This window comes from Miniopterus natalensis, chromosome 11 (genome assembly GCF_054644295.1).
Source record: "Miniopterus natalensis isolate mMinNat1 chromosome 11, mMinNat1.hap1, whole genome shotgun sequence".
NCBI classification, from domain to species: domain Eukaryota; kingdom Metazoa; phylum Chordata; class Mammalia; order Chiroptera; family Miniopteridae; genus Miniopterus; species Miniopterus natalensis.
This window is the reverse complement of record NC_142091.1, coordinates 13,822,483-13,843,742: the sequence shown is the minus strand read 5'-3', so window position 1 is coordinate 13,843,742 and position 21,260 is coordinate 13,822,483. Positions and strand designations below refer to the sequence as shown.

At 40.5% G+C, this 21,260-nt stretch overlaps 1 protein-coding gene across 1 annotated transcript in view; it reads left to right on the top strand.

The window, feature by feature from the left end:
- Positions 1-19,927, top strand: part of ZC3H12C (zinc finger CCCH-type containing 12C) — a 58,481-nt gene extending 38,554 nt beyond the window's left edge. The window contains exons 3-6 of the mRNA XM_087821557.1: positions 6,770-6,909; positions 10,602-10,836; positions 11,958-12,064; positions 12,713-19,927. Of these exons, the coding sequence (XP_087677683.1) occupies positions 6,770-6,909; positions 10,602-10,836; positions 11,958-12,064; positions 12,713-14,109 (1,879 nt within the window). The 3' untranslated portion in view covers positions 14,110-19,927. The remainder of the gene's footprint in view (positions 1-6,769; positions 6,910-10,601; positions 10,837-11,957; positions 12,065-12,712) is intronic.
- Positions 19,928-21,260: the final 1,333 nt, after the last annotated feature.

Genomic DNA, 21,260 nt, shown 5'->3' with positions numbered 1-21,260 from the left:
CTTTTTTAAAATGTCCCCCTTTTTTTTCCAATGCCATGAAAAATGAAAAGAGGCAATTCCCTTTAATAGAGGACTTCATTCCCTTTTTAAGTTTCTCCATGTTTTTCAATTACTCCTCACGTTTACCACTGGGAGATAACAGTTATAATTCTAAAATAACTCTATCCTGTGGTTAACCTTGTAAATGATATATGTGCGTGTGTGTATGTGTGTGTACGTATATAAAACTTAAAGTATAATACATGAAATTATGCCTCCTATCCTAGATATGCAGACTTCCTCTCTGATTTCTTGGGGGAAGAGTCTCCTGGTGGGCTTAGCAAAGCGTCTTAGTTAACTAGGCTGCATCGTTGCACCTTCTCGGTCTCAGCATTCCTCTTTCCCGTGCCCTTGGCTTCTTACAGTGGCGACGCACTGACCCCTTCATCAGGGAGTCCTGTCTTATTTGCTGGTTTCCCCAGAAAAAGGTGTGCGCCCCTTGTGAACGATTCTAACTGGGCAGGCAACACTGCGATCTTGAGTTCCTTTGTCTTCCCCTTTCTCCATTTTTCCCCCAAAACTGGATTGCTGTGTTGCCATTACCTGAGAAGTTGTCTGTCCTTGCCATCCAGATACCTTTTCTCACTAAAATTCCAGCAACAAGGCTGCCACAAAACTGGACATGATTGAGGGTCTATTCCAATCTGCCCCCGAATCCATCACTGTTAGGTTAGAAAACGCCTCAGGGACCCACTGATGAAAATCAGTGGGGACTCGCCCAGCAGCAGCGTTGCAGCCCTCCCAGGTCACCTGCTGCAGAAAGGCTTCGGGCTGCCTCAGCAGTGCCCACGACGGGCATCCCAGCCTGAGGAGCGGCCTGAGCTGCAGGAGGTGCCTGCGGCCATGGCACTCCCTTGTGAGGGGTTATCCTTTGGCCCCACTATGCCTGTTTGATGAGCCAGGCGGAGGCATCAGGAGGCAAAACTCAAGCAGCAGCCAGTGTCCATTCTCCTGCACAGGGCTGTAGGTGGAAAGCATGCGGCAGAGCCTTGGTGCATTTTTGCAGAGCTTCCCAAAGCATTGGAAAATAATCCTTCAGGTGGGTAATATGAACTGAGAGAAAGGGCATGTGCACTCTCACCACATCCGATCTACCCAGCAATCCTGGGTAAGAAGAGTTGGCTCCCTTTGTGAGCAAGGCAGAAGATATGAACAGTGAATTCATAGAAGGCATTCGAATCCCTGGGGCTCCAAAGGAATAGGGCTGATTTTTTGTATTTTCATCCTGAGATGAAAAGTAAATTGGTTTGTTGGGCACTGTGGTTTCAGTCTCATTTTGCTGTTTCCCTTTCTTCCAAGTTATCAGAGCGACCATTTGCCAGCCCAAGGCCTTAATTCTAGGACAGTGTTTTATCCGAATCCTCAGACTCCTTGGCCTTCCTGTTAGTCATTTCTGCTCCCCTTGCTGTGTTTTGCATGTTAAGTGTCAGGGGATTATCAGAACATTTAGATAAAGTTGGCAATTCTCTCTCTTCCAAAGGGGAGTTACCCCCAGATCCTAAAGCCATTGGGAACCATCCATCCAAGAAGTCATCGTCTCCTTCTAGGTCCCAGATTGAGACAAATGAAGGGTAAAGGCAATAGGGGAGCAGGAGCAACAGCAGAGAAGGGTTGAGAACCTGGAGAAAGGAAAAGGAGCTTTTAGTTTCTGAATTCAGTCTTTATGGCTGTCCAGTTCATTCGTTTATTTCCTGAGATCCAGAGATACCAGGAATCCTTTTACCTAAAGTATGGTTTTCTAAAAATACCTCTTTTAATATACCAGTGCGTCTACTTCAAATGAGCCTTCCTGTGGCCATTGCAAAGCAGGATTTTATAAGCTTGCTTGTTCCTAATGTGACAGTAAAATAAGGCTTTTAAGAAAGAGACCTGCTGGCAGGCTTCTTGTGTTTTTCTACCATTAAAGCCAGTGGTGAATCACAGGCAACCTTCGAGCCTGTATTACCCATTTTGCTCAGCAGTAACTCAAAATTTGCAGCGAGGATTTGGAATTTTCCCTGGGAGCCCAACCCCACTGAGCCAAAGTAGTTGAAGGGGCACCTTTTAGCAAATATGCAGGGTTTCTTACCTAATCAAAAGTGGCCAAAATCTTCCAACAAATTCACCCAGCAAAGGACTCACTTGAGGTAGACCATCCATTATTACCAAAGGATTGAAATAAAGAAGAAATCGAGGCCCAAAAGAACAAGAAATTGATGAGGCCCAAAGGAACATGCTAATTCATAAAAACAGAATAAGCTATTTTTGTCACTGAGAAAAAATAACCCTGAATTCATGTAAAGATAGCCTGTAAGTGGCTACAGAACTATAATGAATTTGCTTCTCTGTTTATATGAAATTAAAGCCACAGTCCCTAAATATCATCTGACTTTTTTAGTAAACTCAGCAGATAGTTACTTTGCATCAGTGGGTACACTGCGCTTCCTCTGACATCCTGTTTCTGTTTTGGTCAGGCTCCCTCTTTCATAGCTGGTTATCAGAACCTCCTCAGTTGCTCCTTACATTGTATCCAACACGTGATTAGTCACATCCGGTCTCCCACAACCTCTCATCTGTGGAAGTCCAGTCTGCAGCTTGGACCAAGTTGGTAGTTGTCTGCTCAAACTAGTATTACTAGGGGCGACCCTGGGCCTTGGCTGGCAAGGAATTCTAAGGCAACAGCAGCCATTCCAGGGATTTTCTAGTCAGCATTCATTTCTTTGGCCTGGTAAAGGGAAGATTGACTGGGAAAGTGTTAGGGACTCAGGGACCCACCCTACACATGCCCACTTGTCTGCCTTTCCCTCTCCCTGTAGGAGATAAGACATTAGCATACTCCCATGTGAGATCTAAGGCCGGACCAAGGGTGAACACCAACTGCTGGTTGCATTAAATATATTCAGGTTGCTGTTGGGTTTCATTGTACCTAAATGTGGAATACTGTGTTTTAGAGAAAACACGCCTTCGACTTGATAAAGTATTGCCAAATTGCTCTCCTGAATTGTCCCAGTTCACACTCCCACCTGTAATGTATGAGTTCTTACTTTCACACATCCTTGGCAACATCTGGTGTTTGCAGACTTTATTTTTTCCATTCTGATGAGTGTGAAGTGGTGTCTCATTTAGGCTTTAATTTGCATTTTTTCACTGTTGAGCATCTTTGCATGTTTGTTGGTCATTTGGGTTTCCTCTTCTGTGAATTCACTGTTTATATCTTTTGCCTTTCAAAAAAAACCCAAAAACTGGTTCCTCTTCTCAGTGTTAGGAGTACTTTATATATTCTGAGTACTAGCCTTTTGGTTGGTCCTGTATGTTGCAAGTGCCTTCTCCCAGTCTCTGGCATTTTTGTTTATGGAGTATTTTGCATACAGAAGTTTTATGTGCCCCAATGTAGCCGTCCTTTCCTTGGTGTAGCATGTGGTTGCCCGTCGTCTTTAAGAAGTATTTTCCTATCCTGATATAAATGTCCCCTATAATTTCTTCTAAAAGTCTTACAATATTTCTTTTCATATTTAAATCTTTGATCTGTCTACAGTTTATTTTTGTGTATGGTTTGAAATAAAAATGCAGTTTTATTTTTCCCCATATTAATAACCAGTTGCCCTAGGGCTGTTGAATGTTTTCTTCATTGATTCGTAAGGTCACTTTATCATTTCTATATACCTGTGTGCGTCACCTTACACTCAGCTTTTCTGTTACATGTTTTCTGTGTTGTTGTTTTATCTTTGCCTATACCAATACAACAGTGATTGGATTTCTGTAGTTTTATACTAAGTATTGATACCTGGTGGGCAAGTTCCTCCTCTTTTGTTCCTCAGAATCGCTTAACTATTCTTGGCCTTTTGTCTTTCCATGTTAATTTTAGGATCAGCATCTCACGTTCCATAAAAAACTCTTTGAAGATTTTTGTTGGAATTGCAGTGCACTGTAGATTATTTGAGGAATTGCTATCTTCATAAATCGAATCTTATCATCCAGGAAGATGGTACATTGTTCCTTTCACTTAGGTCTTCTCTTACTCCCTTTAATACAGGTTTTCAGTTCTCACTTTCTCTATAAATCTCTTGTATTTCTTTTCTTCTTTAGATTTATTTGGTTTTTGTGACTGTTACAAATGGGATATTTTAAATTAAGTAGTTAATTGGCTTGCTGGTGAATAGCAATACTCATTTTGAACTAGAACCTTGTATCTTCAATGTAATAACATTGTCAAAATACAGGATGTTCCCAAAAAATGTATACATATACTTTAACAGCTGATAGCTGTTAAATGAAAATGAAGTGTATTTTAATAAACACTGCCTTTATAATTATTCAAAGTGTGTGCATACATTTTGGAGGGACACCCTATATATTATCCATTTGACACAGATGTCTGATGTCCCTTTAAATCTGTTCTGTGGCCTAGCACACAGCTAATTGCATCAGTCTTTTCTGTGTCCTTGAAAAGATTTTCTCCTCACTAATTTTGTGCAGGGTTTTGCTCATATCCCTTAGATCAGGCTTGTAATTGACCGTCCAGTCTACAGTCTTGCTAAGTGTTCTCTGCTTCACCTGTCCATCCTGTGATTGTGGACTCATTCGTTTCTTCTGGTAATCCTGTGAGCTTTTGCATTACTCATATGGAGACTGAGTTCACAATTATTTTAGCTTCCTTGTGAATTGTCCCTTTATTACTATTATGTAATAACTTTTTATTGCCAGTAATTTTTTGCCTTAAAATAATTTTTCTGATACTAATACAGCTTTGCCAGTGTTTTTGGTTTGTGGTTTAACTAATGTAGCAGCTGAGGATGTGTGTAGCTGCAAATACCAGGAAAAAAAAATGACTACAGTTTCTTAAACAAATAAGGGGGAGGGCCTTTTTTTCTCTAATAATGAGATCAGAGATGTGGGTCCATCTGCCCAGAAACCCAGGCTCTCTCTGTTTCCATTTGCCACTCACAGTACGGCCCTTTTGTCCCCCTGCTGGCTTTCTCCCTGTGAGGTTTTGTGGGATGGGCTGGGGGGAGGGGGTTGAGGGAAAGGAGAGGCTATGAGAACAGCCTTTATTGTCAGTGTTGCATGGTACAGTATCCAGTTTCAGCACGTGTAGAATCTTTGTCTCATGTTCGCTGTTTACTCACATTTTATGAAAGTTATTTCATCAAAAGATGGAATCTTCTCTTCCCGTAGGAAAATGTGACCTTTGCCCTTCCCAGGTGAAGTCACTGGGAAGACAATCCTTCTAGTCCACTCCTAGTGCCAGAAGCAGTTAATAATGCTCAAGTCTCAGTAAACAAAATGTCCTAACGAGCAGATAATCATACACTTAGATCTCAGAGCATTGGTGTAAAATAAAATGGTTAGCTTTCAGCAAGTTGAGTTTTCGTATTTAGGAACAGTTAATATACATGTTCTCTCAAAAGATGGTACCATCATTTTCTCTAGTTTTTTAGAAGACTGATTAGATATCAGTGTTTCCCATGAACCCAGCATCACTTCATATAATTTGCTGGGGCCCAGGTGAGGCCTTCGTACCTACAAAATGTGACCTCAGACTCCCCCACCCTGTCTCCCTTTGTCCGAAACTTCCAGTACATTTGATTTCACCTCAGATCCTGCCCCAGACTGTTAGGATGGGTGTGTGGAACCATCGAGTCTCTGGTTTGCATTTATAGCCTTCTATGTCTATAAAACAAGGTGGTCTGTTTCTTTTTGTTTTTAAAATGATTAACCATATTTAGATGGTTCTAGTGCTTCCCAGGGGACCACTGGAACAATATATTAATATACCTAATGTTTGATTTGTGCTAAAAGTTAGTAAAGCATCTACCTACCTATATCATTTAGACTTCCTAGCTCCACTATAGATAAAAAAAATGCAGCCTTCGGGGCTCAAACTGTAAAAGAAAGCAGTGTCAACAATAAATAAATAAATAATTTTTTTTAAAAAATAATGCAATTATTGCATTCAAAGTAGGAGACTGTTTCTTTACAAACACTGGAGGAGCTGTTTTGAATTATTAGGTTCCGGTGCACAGGCAGAGCTTGGTGCTGCATGAATACTTGTCAGATGACTATGTTCTCAGCTGGGCATTTTCTTTTAGGCCCTGACACTGCTAATCCAGCTTTGAATGCCCCTGTGTGGCCATTAATCCTTGTCTGACACGATAGTGCTAAACTGAAACCAGGTGTCTTTTTGTTGAAAGACACGGAAAGTGTTTCTCGTGTGAGGTTAAACATGGTGAATGGATTTTTCCTGTTAGTGCACATGTACACGTTGCCTTACATGGTCACCGTATACATTTTGTGCGTTACTTAATCGTTGTATTGAAATGTACACATTAGAACTCTCGAGAAGGAAGTTTTTAAAAACGAACAGGTATTCCATTCCTCCGCCTTTACAGTTTTCTCCTGTGCGACTTCTCTTTTACATTTGACTAACTTATTCTTGCGGTTTGAGGCCCTTTCCTTTCCCCATCTGGTCACAGAGAGCAGGTATCTTTCTGACTGATTATCCTCTACAACTTTACATTTGAAAACTTATTTTTCTTTTTTCTCCACACAAAAATCATCCCAATTTTTTTATTATTTTTCTCAGATTTTCAGCCTCTAAGTTAACTCAGTGTTGCTCTGGGCTGTTCGGCTCCATCTGACATTTGAAATCCCCTGTAACTATGGTAATGATGTGCTCACTCCTGTTTACAAGTGGGAATTACGTTAAATTTAGGTTTTGGTGTGTTTTAAGTGTCCTAAACTAATCTTTCAGCCACGGAAACAAAGAAGTTTTTTCCTGCCGAGGGATAAAGTTGGCAGTGGATTGGTTTTTGGAAAGAGGCCACAAAGATATTACAGTTTTCGTCCCCGCCTGGAGAAAAGAGCAGTCCCGCCCTGATGCTCTCATTACAGGTAAGCCCGACGAGCCGTGTGCTCTCACTCTCCACAGCTTCCTGGGCAGGGGTCAAACACTGCGCTCATCTGTTTCTGTTTTCTCACACTGTGTGACTGCCACGTTATCTCAGGTGGAACATTCAGGTTATTTTCAAGTTTACAGACTCTCTGTTAACTAAACCAGTCTGATTATGTTAACTCAACTAGTCATTCTTGCTACATAAGCCGTTTTTTTATTCTTAATTTGGAAACTTTTTACTTCAAATTTTGTGACATTTTGAACTTTAGAGACATGCTAGGTGTCAGGAGACTTAGATTCAAATTCCGCCTTTGCCACTCACTAGCTGTGTAGGACTTCGAGCAACACACTGAACCCCAGTTTTCGCATCTGCTATAAAAATTAGACTAGGTGACAATCACATTATAGTGGCTGCAGATCAAAAAAGATCTGTGAGACTTGGGATAAGCCGTCTGGTATCAAGTAGAAGGAAATGACTCTATCCCAATAACGTATCTGTATTTGGCATTGTTTTCTAATTTCTAAATGTGTGAGTGTCAGGCAAAAATGTCCTCTGTGCCTGCTAATTATTATTCAAGTTAAGTGATTTTCAGTCAACATCCAACCCTTCTTACCCCTCTCTCTGCCTTTGCTCAACAGTAGCAAAAATGGAGTAACTGGGTGGAGAAAATACACTTCAAAATCAAAAACAAATAGAGAGACCACTTACCATGTACCTGAAATCTGATTTTGGGACTTTATTTTTATCTGTAATCATTAAACCATTAACAGCCTAGCATAAGAATAGATAGACAAGTTATGGTGGAGTCCAGAGCCATGGACTCAGACCATAGCCTGAGTGGGAGAGGTAGGCATAATTCAGCCAGTAAGTAGTACCAGGGCACTGGATAACTCTTTGGGGAAAATATACATATTTAGTTCTTATGTTACATCATATAACAGTTAATTCCAGATGGTTGAAGAATTAATTGTCAAAAGTTAAACCATTAGAGACTATAAATAGTCTTTGAATGGCTGGGAAGAACTATCTAAATTTAAATTTTTTTAAAGAAATTACGAAGGAAAAGATAGATTTACTTGCATCAGAATTTACATCTGTATTTGGGGAAACTTTCTTAACAATGAGAAATCTTCTTATTTGCCTAAGGAAAAAAATACAACCAATAAACACAGAACCCATGTCCTAACATGTCAGGAGCTCATACACGTTGATAAAACAAACGTGAAGTCTCCCCAATATATAATGGCAGTGCAGTAGGGATAGTCGGCCTGCAGACAAAGGCCGGTGTCAAATAAGAGAAAAGTGTTCACCTCATTAGCAATTAAAGAAATGTGCATTTAAACAAGTCTTGTTTTTCACCCATCACATTTGCAGAGATAAAAAGGGATAGTTCTCAGTATCCTGAGGGGATTACTCCTACAGTGCTGTGGAAACGTAATGGTTACAACCTTTCTGGAGAAGTTTGTTCTTAAAATGTTACTAATCTTGGATCTACTGCTTCCCCTCCTATGAATAATTCCTCAGAAAATAAGGAGAGGTCCAAGCAAAGATTTCTGACCACAAAGACATTCAGGGCAAAATACTTAAAATAGAAAACAAGATAGAAACAAACCATACATTCTTTAAAAGAACCATACGGTAAATTAGTATATAATTAGTGTACATTGATAGGATGGAATGTGTATTAGAATATTAGGCAGCATTTTTAATGACCCGAGGAAGTGCTCTTTTACATAAAAGGCAGGTTTTTGTATTGTGTGTGTGTGTGTGCACACATATACATACGTATGTACATGTAGTATAAACAGTGGAGAGAGAGAAAGACACAGAAAGGATTATAAGGAAATATGCCCAAATATTAGCAGTAATTGAGCTGAGAAAGAAACAGTGTTTCAACATGAAAATGGCCGGCAAGCTTCTCGAGCACAGACAGAATGTGAGACCCGAAGGGAAAAGATTATCCCCAGGGTGGGCTGCGGCTCAGTGTAGTGTTTGAAACACCGGCATGATCACGTGGAACCCGTCAGCATGTAGTTCACTCTGCAACATGCACACACCACCGCCAGAGGCTGCTAGGTGTTCTCTCCCCAGGACAATCATTCCCTGACCAAAACCTCAACCAGATAATAACTGGGAAATTGAATAGTCCCATATTTTTTTCACTGTATAAAAAAAAGAAACTTTATAAGAAATATTTTAAAGTTCTCAGATACAGATTCAGACCAGAGCCTTTGCCAGTCTTCTGTTGATATATCAAACACCTACAAGCAAGTACTCAGCTCTGTATCAGGTAGCGCGCTAGGAACAGAGATTCCGTTAACTTACTAGCTGTACTGCACCCATATTTATTTAAGATTCCTTATCCTAACTAGTTGCCATCTAATTAGTTATCCCTAATTAGTGTCCTGTTTTTCTCATTGCCTGTTAAGGAAATGCAGAGTAAGCAAGGCGATGGTTACTGTTCGGCTCCCACACTTGTTCCTTCAGTCATTTTGGTGAGGGTCCAGGCATATCACATATGATGGAACATTTCCACAAGTAAAGTACCAAGGCTTATTCATGAACATAGTAAAGAAGCTGGCAGACCTCTGAATGCACATGGTTAAGTAGCTCACATATTCATTTGCAGACATTTATTATCTGCTGATGTGCTGAGTGCTGGTGGAAACAAAGATCAATGAGACATGGCATCTGCCCTCAAAATGTTTATCAGGGGAACACACAAAATAATTAAAAGGTCACAGATCCTATAGTGGAGACTGGGCTTTTAATTTTGATTGGTTTTGTGGTTTTTAAAAGAGATCAACAATTACATACATCTATTAAACAAAATTAAGTGAAAGAACACATTGTTCATTAAGAGCTTTCCAGGCACTGGGCTAAGCGCTTTTAACTCAGACTCCTCAGAGTCCATCGGCTGCATTTGAGGACATGAAGAAACAGGGCTGATTTCATGGACATAAAGTAGCAGAACCTGAGGTTTAGCCGTGACTTGCTGATTTCAAGACCCACGTTTCTTCCACTTCTCTGCTGCTTCTCTAAACCAAGTTCTGGTTCAGTGAACTTTGGAACTTTATCGGGAACATCGTGAAGTCTACGTGCCAGTATCGGAGCTAGTTGACCCATATCGCTCGTCCGTCCCCACTTCCCTCGTACCCTGCTCATACTTCTGTGTGGCAGTTACAGCCCTTGCTTACCTAGTTTACATGTTTGTCCCGTCCAACCCCCAAGGCCTCCTTGAGGAGAGGTCATTCATTCGTAATCTTGGTGGCCATTAACACTTAGCAGAGTACTTACCTTAGAGGAGGCACGTAGTGATTGTCCGCTGGAGAGACAGAGGTATAAAAAATTAGTAACTCCAGTTAATTCACAAGTTGCTCAGTCATGTTTAAGTTTTATGCTTTTAACTTTTTTTAACTTTTAAAAGTTTCTGAAGTTTTAAACTTTTTATGTTTTTTAAGTTCATTTGCGGGGAGGCAGGGGGTGGGTATTTTTAAAGCTTTTGTTATTGGAAATCCATTAAGAAAAAAGATTATTGGGAGTTACAGATTTGCTACGTCCACAAACTATAAATCATAATCCCTGATTAAATGATGACACATGCCCAGTTTATCTTAGAAGAGCTCACATTGTGTGCATGCGGCTTACCTGTGCTACACATGTATTTATTCCTGAAATTCTACCCTGCAGATCAGGAAATTCTTCGTAAGTTAGAGAAAGAGAAAATCCTGGTGTTTACACCGTCCCGGCGAGTCCAGGGCCGGCGAGTGGTGTGCTACGACGACAGGTTCATCGTGAAGCTGGCTTTTGAGTCGGACGGTATAATCGTGTCCAATGATAACTACAGGGACCTGGCTAATGAAAAACCAGAGTGGAAGAAGTTCATAGATGAGCGGTTATTAATGTACTCATTTGTCAATGACAAGTAAGTAAAACCATTTGCTTACAAGTAATCCTTTCCTGAATTATGATTATGAAAAGCTATTAAGAATCATTGGAAAATATGTTAAAAAGACAAAGCATAAAATTTGTTTGTAAATGGTGTATGCATACAGAGAAATGACTCAACTGCAACACATTAGTGAAAATTGATTGTATTAAGATTGTAGGATTGAGTGTCTGTCTTCTATTTTTAAACTTTTAATGTTGCCATATTGTCTTTTTATTAATATTAAACACTATATTTGTCAAGTGTTATTACTCAGCCATGTCGACAGTCCCGTAAGAGTCTGTACATAATTCACATTTTATGGGTAAATACTCAGTTTATTTCAAGTTCAAACACTGATGTAACTAGTAGCAGAGCTTTTCAGTAATAACTGCTTTTGATTGTGTATGCCATGAATTCTTGCTTCCATTGCACAGCTGATCCAAAACAGTAAGTTTATTTTCTTAAGACATTTTCTAAGTCAGCTGAGACGCACCTCAGTAGAGTGGAAAGAGAGTGGACGTAGTTAGACATCGTGACTGCGCCGTGCGAACTTAGATAAAAATAACTTCATTTATCTAAGCCTAGATTAGAAAAGTGTATTAACCTGCAGAGCAGAGCTGATGCTGCAGGGCTCACGCTCGGACGAAACGAGACGACCTGTGCACAGCTTGCGACCTGCACTAGGTGTCTCCCCGTCAGCCCCTGCTCCGTGCTCCGTCTCCCTTCTCTGTCTCAGCTGCCCCGGCCGCTCCCCACCTGGTCCATCCTGCTGCACAGTGTTGATGTTTATAAAACTCTCCTAAAACATCCCTGTGGTTGTTTTCTAAAATCCTTACAAAATCCCAAGACTGAGAGGAAGGAAGAAATAATTAGAACTGCTAGACTCAAAACTTGTTTGAATTAAAACAAATAAGAGAGCAGCTTGAAACATTTTAATTGTTTTCATCAGGAAAAGAGAACCTTGTGCACTAATACTTTTAACCTGTAAATGTTGAGTCAAAACTCTTGGATTAAAATTGAATAAAATATCTTAGAGTAATAAATCTTTACACTGTCTTTAGAATTAAGTCATCAGCACCCTGCTTAGGTATAATCTTGCATTTTATTCATCCTAGGTTCATGCCCCCCGATGACCCTCTTGGCAGGCATGGCCCAAGCCTGGATAACTTTCTGAGGAAGAAACCCATTGTCCCCGAGCACAAAAAGCAGCCTTGTCCATACGGTAACTTTCCATATGAGTATTTAATATCTGCCTTCAGAATACCATATGTCGTTACACTATTGTTAATAAACATTTTTAATTTGGGATGGTATAGTACGTAGTTCTTTTGATTGTAATTAAATTTAAGAAAACGTCCTAACCATGAAAAAGTAATTATTTTTACCTAGTTGGGTTCAATGCAAATGCATTTCCCTGAATTAAAACATGGTTCCAAAAACTCAGTTGGTTAACTCTACATGAATTTTCCAGGTAGATAAAAATTTGGAGTTCTTACATCTAGGTGCACATCAGATTAGCATGGCTTTATCCCATTACAGCAATAGTTGTTGTTGTTTTTTTTTAAAAAAAAAAAAAGGGAGTATTCTACCTGATTTATAAAGTCATACTAGAAGAGAATAGGCGGGTCGGAGTTGAGGACATGGTATTAGCCAAAAACTCTGGAGGTCATTATTAATCATTCGGCCACCTCTCTCAGTGCTGAGCATAGTAGAAGGAAAGGTGGCATTTCTCAGACATAAGGAGCAGAGTAACACTCGTGTGCCTCCCATTTCTGCCTCTGTGTCTTTCACGAGGGAAAGTAGTGCCAGACTGAGTTTTCAAGGCCTGGCGGGGGATGTTCCTTCACCTAATTCATGTTCCTCTCCATAGGAAAGAAGTGTACGTATGGACACAAGTGCAAATATTACCACCCGGAAAGGGGCAGCCAGCCTCAGCGGTCAGTGGCTGATGAGCTTCGTGCCATGTCGAGAAACACAGCAGCCAAAACTGCAAACGAAGGAGGGCTGGTAAAAAGCAACAGCGTGCCCTGCAGCACCAAGGGTGACAGCACATCCGACGTCAAGCGAGGCGCTCCGAAGAGGCAGTCGGATCCCAGCATCAGGACTCAGGTCTACCAGGACCTGGAAGAAAAGCTCCCCACCAAAAACAAACTGGAAACCAGGTCTGTACCCTCCTTAGTTAGCATACCGGCTACTTCTACTGCAAAACCCCAAAGCACTACATCTTTAAGCAATGGCCTTCCATCTGGAGTTCATTTCCCACCTCAGGATCAAAGACCACAGGGACAGTATCCTCCAATGTTGATGGCAACCAAAAATCATGGAGCGCCAATGCCTTACGAACAGTACCCAAAATGTGACTCCCCCGTTGACATTGGGTATTATTCCATGCTGAGCGCATATTCAAATCTGAGCATCTCAGGCCCACGAAGTCCTGAAAGGCGCTTCTCCTTGGACACGGATTATAGGATAAGCTCTGTAGCTTCTGACTGCAGCAGTGAAGGGAGCATGAGCTGTGGGAGCAGTGATTCGTATGTGGGGTACAATGACCGGTCCTACGTCAGTTCTCCCGACCCACAACTGGACGAGAATCTAAAGTGTCAGCACATGTACCCTCACGGCCGCCTTAATTCCCAGCCCTTCCTGCAGAATTTCCACGACCCCTTAACCAGAGTGCAAAGTTACAGTCACGAAGAACCAAAGTACCATCACAAGCCGCCTCTCCCGCACCTGGCGGTGCATCTGCAGCACCCGGCGGTGGGGGCCCGGTCCAGCTGCCCCGGGGACTATCCCTCTCCTCCGGGCTCGACACACTCTAAGGCGCCGCACCTAGGGCGGTCCCTAGTGGCCACAAGACTAGACAGCATCTCCGACTCGCGGCTGTACGACAGTTCTCCTTCGAGGCAGAGGAAGCCTTACTCCCGCCAGGAGGGGCTGGGGAGCTGGGACAGGCAGGGGTTCGGGATGGACGCCTACGGCTACCGGCAGACCTACTCCCTGCCCGACAGCTGCTCGCAGCCCTGCTACGAGCAGTTCGCCTTCCAGAGCCTGCCCGAGCCGCAGGAGCCCGCCTGGCGGCTGCCCTACTGCGGGCTGCCGCAGGACCCCCCGCGGTACCAGGACAACCGGGAGAAGGTTTACGTCAACTTGTGCAACATCTTCCCGCCCGACCTTGTGAGAATTGTCATGAAAAGGAACCCTCACGTGACAGATGCCCAGCAGCTGGCCGCAGCCATTTTAGTGGAGAAATCGCAGCTGGGCTATTGAAAGATGATGCATCTTTGTGGTGTTTAGTCGTTTTTTGTTCAGCTCAAATGCTGAGGGAGGTTTGCTACAATAGCACATGTGATCTCCTTCTCAGCAAGGAGGTTAAATAGTATCCATTTATGTGAAATACTGTATCATGGAACCTGTATGTATAGCCCCACACAGTGCAAGTATCACGGGATTGCTTTACATTCAAACTTTTTTTTAACATTTCCTTTTTAAAGCTATATCCTTGGCTGGAGATTTCTCCAGTTTGATTTATTAGATGTATCTGGGGTCTTTGATATTAATCTTTGGTGCATCAGGGGTTTATATGCAGCACTTTTTAATCCTTATTTCATGTTTTATTAACTTGGTGTTTCTCTATCAATTGCAAGCAATTACAGTACCTTCAGAATGTTGAACATTTGACTAGACCTAGCAAACTATTTTTTCAAGCCAAGCTTAATTGGAATCTTTTACAGCTTTTTAAGTTATTTTTATTTGGGGAAAGTGGGCTTCTTTGTGCTATAATCATTATTTATAGAAACAAAGATATACTACAGCACTGACTATATTTTAAACAAATGTAAGTTACCAGTTTATGCTGAAATGGGTAACATATTAGAATGATTTATAATATGGCACTTTTTATTGTTTTATTTTTGTTTGGATTTTTTTGTCGTTAAGTAATTAGTTAATTTAATATGGTGGATTTAAAGGAAAGCAGATGCAATCAATGGAAAAAATTGTTTCCATTTTTTTTTTTTTTTCTTACGAATAAGGCAAAAGCTGTAACTGTTAGTTTACAGCTTTGCTATCCAGCTGTGCTGTGCTTCAAGATAGTAGAAATGGAATCGAATTCCTAGATTTCCACTGGCCTGTATTTTTAATGTGTTTGGGGCACAACGATACTGGATAATATAACCCTTTCACAGTACTTGCCTGTTTTTAATGAATCTAATTATTCTCAGTGCAACTTTTATATTTAATATACTCTTCAGCTTTCCTGCTATTTATCAAGGCTGGCCTGAGGTGGTTTTATGTGTTGAGGATATGCAACATTTATTGATACTGCACTATGGAAATGGTGATGGAGGAGTTGTAAATGGTAACTTAACATTTTTGTAAGATACTGTATATTTTCCATTTTCCTGAAGGTTGGTTTATGGGGGGCCTGTTATATTATTAAGGCCAGATTCTTGCCACAAATAGTGTAGTTTTAGATACAGACTAAAGTCTGTTTTAGTATTAGTAAGGGATATTTCTGGTTTCAAAGTCATGGGTTTTGCTAGATGCTCATTCTTCCTGTCGGTTAGAAGGTAGATACTGCGATCAGTGGCAGACAGTTGTGGGATTGACATGACTTCCCTGTTGCCTCCAGTTGTTGAATTTCACTCAGCGTAACAGCCTCATTCCAATCTGTTTCTGTAGTCTGCCCTGGTGATTCTGATTCCTCCACATGCTACAGTTCGAAGTAAAGCCCTGAAAAACCAGAAAGTACCTTTTACTGTTGATACAAATTGTATCTTTTTAACTATAAGAACTATTTTGATTTGTAGATCTAGTTAAAACACAGATGTGTAACTATGATTAGACTTTTGGGCAACATTTTATCCCTTATTTAAATACAAATTTTTTAAGTAAAATTGAGGTCTAGAATAGGGTAGAAAATTAAAGTAACAATTTAGGTAAATAAAAGTGTCTGTCCTAGTTTTATATAATATATATTAAAATATATTAAATAAATTTATTGGCATTTTCTTTCTCCTAAAACATATCTAGTGTGAACTTAACTTAAAATAAAGGTAAAATGCTGCCTGAAAATAATGTCCAAGCACCTTTGACTAGGATAACATTTTCACTACTTGTGCGACACTGTGTGTTGCACGAAGTAGGGTTTGGGTATACAGTAAATGCTTCTAAAAGGCATTGTGCATATTGACATATCCAATAATCTGAACCGTGTTCAGCAAACTTAATTCAGGAAAGTGGTGTTCTACACAATTATTGCTGTTGTTTTTGAGGTGAGCGTGGCTCTCATCTGTACCCAGAAAGACTACGGATGAAACCACACAAACCGTTCCAGGTGGTGTCTGTCTGAGAGCGACCCCACTCACTCATGAAACTGTTCTTGATTTTGTGGGTCACTGTCTGTAGAACAAGCTTAAATGTAGAGGCGGAACCAGTGCCAAAAATAGGGTTACAAATGCATAGTACCTTTTATTTTAGTCATATTCTAAGCTTGTTGGGGTTTTTTTGTTTTTTGTTTTTTAGTGTGAAATCACTTTTAAATTGTGCATGTAGGTTTTGCTTCCATTCTCTTCATTTTAGTATCTTAATTGTTTGGAGATTCTGACAAACTTGACTGAATTTATCTAAATGAGATTTTAGGTGGGATGTGTATCACGCCTTTCATTTTACCTTCTGAATGTTTTTAGCTAACAGTTTGGTCGTTGCTTCGTGGATTTTAGACTCTGGGGAGTAGTGGGGCCTGCCACCACCTGTCCTGAAGTGAAGAGTTCTGAACTGCCCGCACTGAAATCCTTCAGTGTAATTGTAAGTTAAGATATAGCCATTTTCTTACGTCAAGGGGACAACTTGTCCCCCTTTTTTGAAACACCAATGTTGCTTTCAGAGCTTAAGAATCAGATATTTGTCAGACTTTAGATACAGCAAATTCTTAATTACCTAAAGCAATAAGTAAAAGGATCCATCATTAAATTAAATCCATAGCTGACTCCAAACCTTTAATGTAGCCAAAATTTTCACCTTAATCATACATTTTACCAGACTTGCTGATAAAGAAGAGGGGTGTGTTAGTGAGTAGTGGAGCTGCCAGGAGAAAGGATTCGACTGGAATGTTCTGCCCCTGAATAGTGGGAGTTGACTGTACTTTACACAGTGATGCGCCAGTTCCTGTCTCTCTGTCTTAGTACAGAGGGACTAGTACCCAGCTGGCCAAGTACTGGCCCTTAAGTGTGTCCTCCTTTCCTGCATGTGATAATGTAAGTTTTCAGTCTCCTTTTTATGATCTCTGTGTGTATCCTGATAGAGTTTGTCATTAACCTAAACATTTGAAGGAAATGCAAACCAGTATAAAATATTTGGTACTGGTAGAAACTAGAACTTGGTGTTTTTATGAAAATTCATTTATAAGCATATGTACTATAACTAAAAAGAACGTTTTTATATATACACATACATGCATACCTATTTGTCATGAAGTATTAACAATGGGAGGGTGTTATGCTTTCGATGGCTAACTTTTCCTGAGTTGAACTACGTTTCCTTGAGATGTACATGCCCGAGTCTGGAGTCCGGATGACCAATGGCAAGGTTTAGAAACACTTGAATGGAAAGCAGCTCTTCACTGTTTTTATTCCTGGTATTTTTAAAGAATTATTTTGATAATTTTAATAGAATGTGTAACTTTAAAACACACAAAAAAACCTTAAAGTAGTATTGATTATACAGATAATTATTTAACATGTGTTTTATGGATGTATCTATATGTATATAGACAGTAATATATTTATAAAACAAATATACTTTATGTTGTAGCTGTTAGTGTGTGGTAGGTGGGCGGGTGGCTCTGGGTGTGTGTGTGTGTGCCTGGGTGTGTGCGCGCCTGTGTGTTATCGGGCTGTTTTCCCGATCGAATGGCAGTTACCCTAAGGTACATTTGGCTGTGGCTATTCCTCTGGCCACCCAGCTTCCTTATTCAAGATAAAATAAGATGCACAGTGCTTTGGCCACTCTGTTAGCGTGTGGCTCATCCAACACCTGGAGAGTTCCAAGCGACCCGAAGCCGGCCGGCTTATAGCCAGAGCGAATGCCCGTGTTCCAGATGTATTAAGCAAGGGAGCTCAGCTAGGGTGTTGGCTTCCTAGGTACATACCAACAAATAAAGTGGAGCATAAAATACATGAACTGACACATGCATCAGAATAAGAGAACGGGTGTTAATAAAAGTAGAGAAACATACACGAATTTAGGTTGGTCTGGGAAACCCTCTAGGGCAAGGGTTGACAAACTTTGCTGTGAAGGATAGGGTAGTAAACAGTTCGGGCTTCAAGGATCACATGGTGTCTGCAAACTGCTCACCTCTGCCCCGTGAAATTAGGCACAGACAATATATGCCAGTGGGTGTGGCTGTGTGCCAAGAAAACTTAATTTACAGAAACAAGCAGATCAGATTGGGCCTATGGGCTGCAGTTTGCTGATCCCTGCCCTAGGGGGAGAAAATCAGACATATTAAAAATACATTAAATCCCGATATATGGTAATATAGGAACTAATTGTATTTCAGTTGACAACGAAAGAAAATCTTTTATTGATGGCCTTCAAAAGAAGACCATGAGACAGTCATATTAAAGCATCTTAATCCACTTAGGTGTTTTACCTGCTCACACCCATTATTTATTAGAAAGATTTCTTATGTTGAACCACAAAAAAAGTATTCTGTAAAAAGATATTTCAATAAGTATTGAAATTTTTTCATGAACTATATAATTCTATTGCTAAATGGGAATCCCTTACCTACCTTTTGTTTCTTAAGGGCCTCATGGACCAAACAATTCTGTTGTATTTTGAAAATTGGCATATAATTAGCCACAAAATATTTTAAAGACTGCATTTATCAGTTACATTTTTCTGCTGGTTTTTGACTTCTAAAAAATGACAGATAGGCCCTTCCTTTAAAATAGTTCTAAAGAAGATAAGTATATTGTAATTTCACACACTGTAGCTTTATTCTGTAAGGTTAAGAATTGTGACTAGTGTAATGGTAGCTAAAATGTGAGTGCATTCGCTGTATTGGTGTCTCTATAAGAAACTAAGTGTATCCCTGCTTTCGCTGTCCCAACCTTTAGAGTAGACTTTTTGAAGATACCTTGGGACAGTCCTTGGTGAGTGGTGTTCTTAACATGATCATGTGTAATTTTGAATTCACTGGATGTACACTGCGGAGCATGTTCATTCACAGTGTTTTATAAATTGTTACATCAGTAACATCTTTTAGTCTTGAACATTACCATCCACTTAAGTAGTTATACTTTCTTGTAAAATTGGAATACAACTATAGATTTTAACAGCAACTGGTTACTTAACTTTTTGCTTTAATGAGTCTATTAACCTGCTTTTTACTTCTGTTACAATGATACTGTTGTGTGTGAAGAGTGACTTTTCCCCAAGGTCCTTAGTCTTTCAGATTTAAAAACAATGTAAAGTTTTTACCATTTGGCAGTAAAAAAAAAAAAGTCTGTGCATATTTTAATATTTTGATCTGTAAAATTTGTAAAGTTTCACTTTTTAAACCATGTACCAAATTTGCCATTTTTCCATCTGGTTATTTCAGATGAGTGACAAATGGTTGTCCATGGAAGTTTTTTACCCTGTTCCTAAAGCAGTTTGTGTCTCAAGGGGAAAAGACATTGAAGATTTTTTTGAAATTACAAATGTCCTGGCTAATACGAAATACCCACAAACATGCAGACTTCTGCAGACGTAGACATAGCATTGCGAGTGAGCCAGGTTACTGACTTTGTCATTCCCTTTTAGGTTTCTTCCTCCCAAACCATAGTTGTATGCTGACAGTAAAATTTCCAATTTGATCTCTCAGACTTTTCTTATAGGAAAATAAGGCAAAGAATATCTTTCGAACAACAGCTGATCAACTGATGTGATTCTGTTTATCCTACATCTGTTCTGTGTGTTTCTGTAATGGAATTTTTACAACTCCAAAAAGCAGTATTTTAGACCTATTGGAAACCGTATCAAAATGGCTATGTGATTCTGCCGCTGAGAAAAAAATAATTAAAAAGTTCATTTTTCTTAATGTTCGTTTGTTTTTGTTTCATGAAGAAATGGATTTCGTGCAGCAGCACAGGTGCTACACACATAAAGGCACCTGTCCCTGGTCCCACGACTCACCTACAGTCAGGGGTTAATAACGTGCGAGGCTTCCGAAAGATGAGCACACATTCAGTATCCATGTGTCAGAGCCACAGTTAATTCATATGAAACTGTGAATTAAGTGCCAGTTTCTCTCAGTGGTTAACCTAAGCTGCTTCTGCCTTCCCTTGAGGTTTCTCTGTTACCTCCCGTGACCTGAAGAGGTCTTTATTGTATAGATCTTTCTAGCTGTCCGCATCTCTCCTCGCATGAATGAATCTTTATTTCTTACTAATGCCTCCCCTGAGTAGGCTCGTTTCCCTTCCTTTATGACCTAGGAATTGAAAATACTCTATTTCAGATACGGTCACAATCCCCAAATGGTCTAATGACCATGATGATATTACATACTCAAACTCTATGTCAGTATATGGGAAACTATATCATTTCCAAAAGGGGATTTTTCCCCTTTATTTTTTCAGATTTTTGCTTTTGTTACTATTTTCCTAAAATTGCTGTTTGCCATTGTCAGGTATTTATTTTAGCTCCATCAGCACATTTGATGATTGATGTTCAGCTGCAGTTGGCAGGGCACTCAGCATATCCAGAATGAGTGTTAGGTGGGAGGGGCTGAGCTGAGGACCTAGGGGAGTATCAGGTTAGGCTACAGTGTGGATTAGACTTGGTAGTTTATCCTGCCCCGCCCCCTCCCTCCCTAAAGGACTTGTACACATTGACGAATCAAGTCATTTTGGGGAAGATGAGAGTTATAAAAAGCAACAATAATGGTGAATTTATTCAAAACAAAATGCCTATAGTTGGGCCTCCTTAAACATGTACTTTCTAACACTTGTTCCTTGAGAGAGAGAGAGAGACATGGTATTGTGGAATCCCACCCCCAATGCACCAACATGCAATAGGTAAATATCACCGAAGGACCCAACACAAACACCCATCCTGGGGCACCATGAAAACACTGGTTTGAAGGGCACCGAGACTATGCCAGAAAGAAATCCAGTTACTAACCTCAGAGCGTGTGCCAAACAGGAGGGAAGCTGCAGGAACTCCAGTATCAGGAACACCGGATGGTGCCATTCGTGCCCCCCCACCTTGATGGCACAGGCAAGGAGCACTATCCGGTGCCCTAGCTGCCAGCCGAAGCCGTCCCAGCCCACTCCAGGCCCACACCAGTTTCAGGCTTGCTCTCAGTTCCCCGCAGCCCGGGCCCCCTCCAGCCTCAGCTCTGGGATGTGGCACAGCTTATCCTGGGGTGTCTC